This window comes from Scophthalmus maximus, chromosome 15 (genome assembly GCF_022379125.1).
Source record: "Scophthalmus maximus strain ysfricsl-2021 chromosome 15, ASM2237912v1, whole genome shotgun sequence".
Classification (NCBI taxonomy): Eukaryota; Metazoa; Chordata; class Actinopteri; order Pleuronectiformes; family Scophthalmidae; genus Scophthalmus; species Scophthalmus maximus.
The window spans coordinates 14199018-14207252 of NC_061529.1; the positions used below are offsets into that span (position 1 = coordinate 14199018).

At 48.7% G+C, this 8235-nt stretch overlaps 1 protein-coding gene across 3 annotated transcripts in view; it reads right to left on the reverse strand.

Moving 5' to 3' along the window:
- The window catches only part of LOC118286421 (AT-rich interactive domain-containing protein 1B-like), a 183784-nt gene extending 176803 nt beyond the window's left edge, over positions 1-6981 (reverse strand). For 2 of the 3 annotated variants that reach the window (XM_035610871.2, XM_047327193.1), the window contains exon 1: positions 4818-6980. In XM_035610871.2, the coding sequence (XP_035466764.2) occupies positions 4818-6122 (1305 nt within the window). In that variant the 5' untranslated portion in view covers positions 6123-6980. Of the gene's footprint in view, positions 1-4817 lie in introns of all 3 variants that reach the window. The other variant, XM_047327194.1, reaches the window with a different exon arrangement.
- Positions 6982-8235: the final 1254 nt, after the last annotated feature.

The window sequence follows — 8235 nt, forward strand, 5'->3', positions numbered from 1 at the left end:
AAAATGCCAGAGGGCGGCTCAAGTTTTCACAGTAGGTCGTCCTGGGTAATATCCACAACTGCTGAATGAAATAGACATGGCAAGTGGAACCAAATTGAAATTCAAAAGCAAAAGTCAAATTCTCCCATATTGACAGGTAACTTTCGTCTCCAATATTGCTTTGGTTTTGATTTGTCATGCTCCCTGCTGCCACTGACAGTTAAGGATGAGGCAAAGCTGAGAAACAGCTGACACCAAATCGAAGCCTGCATGTGCTGTAATTAAATCCTTTCCTCCTGGGGGCATTTACACATCAACCTTTGACTCCATGGGGACGTTGTGAGTGCACAGTGGGGCCAGGCAGGAAAAACTACAATTACTTTATTAGCCTGGCTAATAATACACAAGCTTATGACCAGAGATGCAACTGGACAGTCGTATCTTTTCAATTTATTTCCTTTTTTTCTTTTCTTTTTTCTTGTTTATCAAATTCAGAATTGAATTAAATGGAAACAACACGCAGACCAGGGATAACTTGGCCTGCCAATTACCTGCACACGGCTCTGTGTTTCATCCAAGGAAGATGAAAAACGCAGCGCGGGGTCCTTATCGGACACAACAGAGCAAATTAAAATTTCACTCTGGTGTTGCTAATCTGCACTGTGCTGGCTGGCCAAGACAGAGATGTAAACAAAAACAACATAAGCGAGCGACCGACAGGAGGGGGCAGAGAGCGGCAGACAGAGGGAGAGGGAGAGAGGGGAGGGTTGAGGTTGGACTGCTTAGTGCTGACGAAGGAGCTTTAGTCTGCTCCTGTCTGTACACACACACACACACACACACACACTCAAGGACACACACCCACAGTAAAAAAAGAAGAGTCCAAAAACACACACACACACACACACACCTGTGTGCCCATTCCCTGACCAGACCCCATGGGCTGTCTGTCCGACGCAGAGCATGTACCATAAATTAGATTCCAGCAGCCACAGTCAGGCCCATCACTATGCACAAGGCTGGCTGAGATAGCCGCATAATACAATGTGACATTGATGCATAGCCCCCATTATAAAGTCTTTGTTCGTATCGCACTAATAATTCATAAGAGAGAAATGTAAACAGTATGCACTGGAGAGCACTGCAAGGGGGGGGGGGGTCATTCCAAGGTAAGCACTAGGGCTGGGCGATATGGCTGAAAACTGTATCACGATATAAGTTTTCATATCGGTCGATATCGATAATTATTAATCATTTTTTTATGATCTAAGAAACACAAACACGAGCCAACGAGATGGCGCAACCCAACGTGATACTGTTACATGATTGCCTATTAGGCGTGTCACTCCATACGTTGCTAGGTACCAGAGGACGAGTGCCGCTGTATCTAGCGGCCGGCGTAGCTAGACTCTTTGCTCCCGTTTCTTCCAACAAGGGAAAAAAAATGATCGAAATGTTGTATCGAACGCATTTTCTATTGATATTGATTACGTGTCTATCGCGATACATATAGTTATCGTTTTATTGCCCAGCCCTAGTAAGCACGTTACCGAGGATGGGATCGGGCCACGCCTTTGATATGGAGAACTACTGAGCTTTGATTTCAATTCTAAAGAAAAGAATTTAAAAGAAATAACAAAGGCAAAACACTGAGCATAATAGTGGCAAATTAGTCGAAACTGTAGATATCCATTAATTTCGTTTTATTAGGTCAGATTTTAAATTAGTCGCTGCCGCAATTATCTAAGCAACAACACTCTATTTCCAACGTGCGAGGCCCTCATCATTATCTACTAATTACTTTTATTGTTCTGTGTGTGTGTGTGTGTTCTGATTAGTGGATAAAGGACGAATCCGTGTAACAGACAGAAAACGCTGTTTCATTTATGATATAAACTTAAATAAGCCATTAGGATTTTAATGTACGCTCTGATATTTACAGCTGCCTCACGCTGAGAGCGAGGAAGGGAAAACACACTCGCAGTGTGTGGGAAGTGGGCCGGGATTTAAAAGCGGCTGAAGATCCGTTCAAACAAAAAAAAACTCGGATAGAAGGTCACAGACGGGATATTGTCCTGGTTTCCCTCAATCAAATAGTGATTTGGGAAAAAATAGGACAATGTCATTGTGATTAGAGCAGATTTCCTCACACACACACGTACACACCTCAAAATAATATACCTCATGTAACTCTGATGTGCGAGCACACATACAAAACAAACAAACAAACACACACACACACACACAAACACACACACACACACACACACACAGTGTTGGGACTCTGTCTTCATTTTGGTGAGTGGCCAGACAAGTGAGCGTGAGCAGAGAAGAGGGGGGGTGCCAGCGGTGTAAATGAGGTGCACTCATTTCGCTCGCGGCTCCGCTCCTGAAGAGAGGCAGTGGGGAGGGAAATTGAATTTGAAAGAGGGGGAAACTGTGCCAACAGGTGACAGAGGCATGCTCCGACCAAACGCACTCTGAAGTGAAGCGCAGTCATATCACGGGGCCAATTTGGAGGCGGCATTATGCACTACACCGCTCGCCTCTCTCACACGGCCTGTCAGCGCGCGGGAGAGCAGTGCTGCTGCTCCCAATATGAATTAAACATAGGGCGTTTGTAGCGTGAATATACTGCTGCTGAAACGTTGGTAGAGTCAAAACACAAAAGCACATGCGTTTGGTCCTAAAGTGGAAAACTTTGGGGGGGGGCGGGGGGGACATTTGCAGCACATAATGTTAAATATAAGATTTGTGTGAGAGGCCGTTTGTTGGAATTATTGCCATTGACAGACTGAATATGAATACTTTGGAATATGGCTGATTTTAACTGTATGTTTTGACTGACATATGCTAATCTGACACACGCATATTTTACACCCAAATACACAATCATTAATAATCATTGTGATGAGACAGACGGTATGACCATCTTATCAGCACATAATTGGCTACAATCAATACCACAGCAAAACCCTCCCACGCTTAAAAAACATCCACTTCACTCTCCCAGCATCCAACACAAATTGCCTTTGATTGGAACAATGTGGGTTAATGAACTGCTTTTGTCTTTGTGAGAGGCAAGACAGTACGAGCTACGCTCAGCCACCTAGCCCTCCAGTCGTCCAGATGTGCCATCCAGCAGCGCGCATAATTTAGCGCATCAAAAAACAACAAACAAATGCGGAACAACGGCTCTTCATGGAGAAACACTGGGATGTTTTTTTTTCGGTTCCGAGTTCTGAACTGGCAGCCACTTGCTCCTAACGGCTGTGGATCTGCACACTGCCGACGACCAGCAGGGACACCCAGGGACCCTTGAATGCAGACCCCCCCCCCCCCCCCCCCCCCCCAAAGCTGAGCAAGAAATAGCTGAATAATTAGCAACACTTCCACTTCCTTTCCTCCACTGCTACAGCTTGAGTGCCCTCGAGCAAGGCAGCCAGCCAACCCCAGCTGCAGCAGTGGCCAACAGATAAAGTCAGCTTCAGGGGCTATTATGTAAAACTGTGAGTAAGGAGGCTTCAGGAGTCTTTCCTCGTATTGCAGATTGTTAATGCACAAGTAGTTTAACAATGCATTAACATCACATGTAGCCTACAGAAGACACAGGGGCGTTAGACACTTACTGTACATTTTGAATTTATATCAAAATAAAACAATCAGAAGTGGACAATGTTTAGCGTGTAACAATAGGATAGAAACACCACATAAATAAAGACATGACCTATTTTTTTTTACAGAGGGCTGACGATGCAGCGTTTCTGAATGTATTTTTGCAGCATGGAAAAGGGAATATTAGAATAATAATCAGGAGCAGCCTAAACCCCTCATAAAAACTTCAATTATTGCGTTGGACGGCCTCCAAGTCGGGGAGTATTCCCACGGGACGCGAATGCAGCATCACCACAGCAGCTCCATGCAAGAATCCTCCTTTTTTTTCCTTCCTAAATGCAATCTGCCCAGCGGGGCCACGGGGAGCCAATCAGATGGCAGCCTGGGTGTCAACTGCGAGCCCGGAGTACACGGAGAGCCTTCATCCACTTCACCTCCTCTATTCAAATGCCGAACAGAGCTGCGTGCGGGGACGCACGACGAGGCGCTCAGACGCGCTCCTGCACCACACGGAGCGGCACAGAGAGGTGATAAATAACTAGATAAAATAGTCAAAAGATTGGAAATGATGATGCCACGCTTGCACTTCGGAGGGATATCCGTGCAGGAATATCTGAGTTTGTTCGACGAGCGCCTTGAACACAACACGTCCTCTAACCGGGGCGGTTCGCCAACGTGCACTGACACCACGTTCCGCAGCGAGGTGAATGTGTCCGACGTGAACGTGCGGTGTGTTTTTTAATCCACCGGAACAAAAAACATATTTGACGAAACGGAAAATGCACAACTGAGAAAAAAATTTAAAAATCAACTATTGAAATGTGGTGACGGAAACACACCCCGTGCTGCAGACGTCCGAACTAAAGGCGATTTCAAAATGCCCAATCAATGAAGCGTGCTTCTTTTTTTTTTATTAAACTTTTTTTTATATATATCATATACTGAAGATCGAATATATATGACACGTTTACATAAGTCATAAATCATGCATACATGTCATGGCTTTTCCTTCCTTTTCATGGGAATATTAAAAAATATGAGTAATTTTCACACAATCCACAAACAAACTCCGGCACAAAGCTGTACTGGACCTTGTAGGATATCTGTGGTGTGTCACACACACACACACACACACACACACACAGGTAATTATGAGTGGCACGGCAGCGCATGGGGAAACTCAAGTTCACCGACGTGCACTGACTGAAGTGTCCAAAGCTCACCTGCGCCCTGCCGAGGCCTTGCCCTCCGTTGCCGGGGCTCATTGGATGAGGATGGTTCCTCTGCTGTCCTCCCCAGCCGTGAGCCGAAGCGGGTCCGTACTGGGGCCCCACGTCTTTCCCCAGGCCCATACCGGCTTGCTGCTGCGCCGCGGGGCCACTGTAGTCTTGGTAGGCACTGCCGTAGCCCCGCATCATCGGGCTGGGGGAGGTCAGCAGCTGGTTGAGGGTCGGGGTGGCCCCCGAGGGATGCGGATGCTGCTGCTGCTGCTGCTGCTGAGTTGGCCCCGGGAACCTCTGGAAGCCAGCCCCCGAGCCGGCACCCAGGGGGGACTTGCCGTGGCTCGCGGAGGAGTTGCTGCCCATCATGTTCCCGGGTTGCCGGCACCCAGAGGGGCCCATCATCCCGTAGGCCCCGCCGCCGTAGCTCGCCCGGTAGGCCGGGTACTGGTTGTACTGGCTGTTGTGGAACCCCGCTTCGTGGGAATTCTCCATGCGGTTGTGTGCCGAGGAGTGCGTGATCCCCATCCCACCGCTTTGCTGCTGCTGCTGCTGCTGCTGCTGCCCTCCGCCATGTTGCTCGTAACAGGGCCTCGGGGTGTAATAGTTGTTATTAAACTCCGAGTTGTTGGTAGTTGGCCCCAAGTTGGGGTGTTCGTACCTGGTGGCCGCCATCCTCTCCGCGGGCTTACAGGTGAGCTCCCCCTCACCTTTGCCTGGCATGTGCGGCTGCTGCGGCTCCCCCTGGCCCCCCAGCAGGTTCTCTTTGCCGCCGTGGTGCTGGTGATCCATGGCCCGGTCTCCGCGGGGCCCCTGGCCGTTGTTGTTCGAGGTGTTGTTACTTTGGATCTGTCGCTGCTGATGTGGCGCAAATTGGCCGAATTGCGGCGGTTGCTGCTGCTGCTGCTGCTGCTGCTGAGGCAGCGGCTGGGACTGAGGGGGATCTCCGCTCCCCGCACATTTCAGCTTGTGGTTCGCGATCAAACCCGTTTCCATCGAGGAAGTGGTGGAATTGGTGGACGCCGACGCGGCCGTAATGTGATTCCCATCCTTGTCGCGGCCGTCCGGTGCGCTGTGTGTCGTGGAAGTTGAATGGACCATGTTGAGCTCGTTTCGGCGGTGATGGTCTACATTATTCAGAGTCCCATCTCCGGCACCCAGCATCGGCCCAGTTCGCTGCACGGTCCCTCCTCCTCCTCCTCCTCCTCCTCCGGATTTCCCCGAATTGAGCTCCGGACCCAGACCGCTGGGCAATTTCTTATTTTTATTATTAGTTCTGGTCGGAGCCGACGCCACTTGCGCAGCCATGGTCACTCCAACATCTCAGCGCGGCAGTGACAGCGAGCCCCGAGCAGCCTTGCACGCAAAAAAAATAACACGGGAGAGGAAGAAAAACACACACACACACACACACACACACACATACACACACAAGCTGAGAGGTGAAAGATACATTCAATGGAAAGGCGAGCTTCGTTCTGGCGCTGGCGTTGCTGTGGCGGCGGCGGAACGGCGCGTCAGTGCAGCTTCATGTTGAGAGTTTCTCTGCCAGGTTTAAACGAAACTTTTTTTCCTTCCCCCCCTCCGCCTCTCCTCCATCCCGGTTCTCGGTAACGTGCAGCAGCGTCTCGCAGAGCCCTTGTGGCCCAGCATGGCATGAGAGAGAGAGCGGGCTCCACCAGCTTATCCACCTCCAGGGCTCCGCCGAGCCTCACGTGGAAAATCCGGACTGGAGCGGCGAGCCATTACGCGCGCAGCGTTCGGTTTGTTCCCACTTTGCGAGGCTTCGCGCGTTAAGTGTTTACAATAAAATGACACACTGGTGAGGCAGTAGTTTGGCATAATGCATAGATTTCCATATTTGAATCAAAACATCAAGATTTCGTCAAATAATCCCACGCCATGTGGCCATGGAATGACGCCTTCCCGCGAGGGAGAGGTGCATTTTAATTTGAAACAATCAACGACAACGATATGTTATCGTGCATTTCCAAATTACGCACGCACGCCGTACTCCTCCGATCCGAACAGATCCCTTCAAGTGAACGCACCAGGAAACGTTAACTTAGCCCGGGCGAGTTTCTACGCAGTTATCCAGATCAGATTTTCCCTCTTCCCACCATCTCTCTGTCCCTCGGCTCGAGCCAGTTCTGTGCAGCTCTGACAGGAGTTGGACACGCAACCACAAGCTGTGCGCAATAACGTTGCCGTCGGAATAAGAATATAATCAGACTTTATAGCAGCTATAATGCTGTCATGTCTGTACCGCAGAGTTCATCCACCACCAGTCACTTCTTTTCAGGCTGAAGAGGAATAATCTCACCCCCTTTAACGAGCCTGTAATAAGAGGGAAACCATGATACCCAAACTATGTAATATTCCCCAGGACTATTCGGTGTGATAGCAGATTACAAATGCCATTTGACACAATTAGCTCAGTATAAACTCACTGTTGGGTCTACATAGGAATGTAATAACCTATGAATATTAAAGCCATTCTTCATTAGGGTCTTTAAAGGCTACATTCTTTAATTTCCTGCCTCCTATTTACTTTGTCAGGGACAAACTTGTCTGAAGTGATAAAGGCAATGAAATGAAGAATAAGAAAGAAAAAAAAAAACCCCAACCCCAGGCTGCACGGTGGGACCACACAAAACCAAAGTCTACAAGATACGCTCTCCTGTCAGTGGCATTCAAACATGAATGTAAAATAGTGCTTAGTAAAAGAAGCCCGGGTTGTCTGCTGGGACTTGAATGAGCAGAGGGTCCGCTTTGATGAGATCAGATGCATTTGATCAACAGAGGGAGCTGCGGATGAAAGAGGAGCGGAGGATGGGGGGGTTAGGAGGTGGTGGGGGGTGGGAAGAGAAGGATTTTTTGGGGATGAGAGTTATGCCGAGGATGGCCGTGGTAATGATAATGATGACGACGGTGGAGCTGGAGCAAGTGTGAGGAAGATGATGCTGATGATGCCATGTGGCAGACGCAGTGATGGCCGTACTAATGTTGACGAAGACAGAGGAAGTGATGGACAGACATGTTGCCCAACACCTACACTGCTGCTTCAGGTCAAGAACACGGTGGGTGACATTCAGTCTGCCTTGTGCTTTCTGTGGAGTGGAAGAGAATTCACTGTGAGGCCATGTCTGTGACAAAGGGAAGACCCCTGCTGGAGATACGGTGTCAGTACAAGTTAGAGCTTCAAAACAACAGGGAAAATGTATATGCATGTAATGTATGTGAGCACAAAAAGGAAGACCCCTCATGTCAAAGCATGAATTTGTACTTTTTCGCCCCATGTCACATAAATAAAATCATATTATCACATATTATTTTTTCTCTTCCAAAATGGAAGCTCACTCATTGGAGACAAATAGAAAGCGAGTGACATCCCCAGGAACCTTTCCCTGCCGCTTGTCCT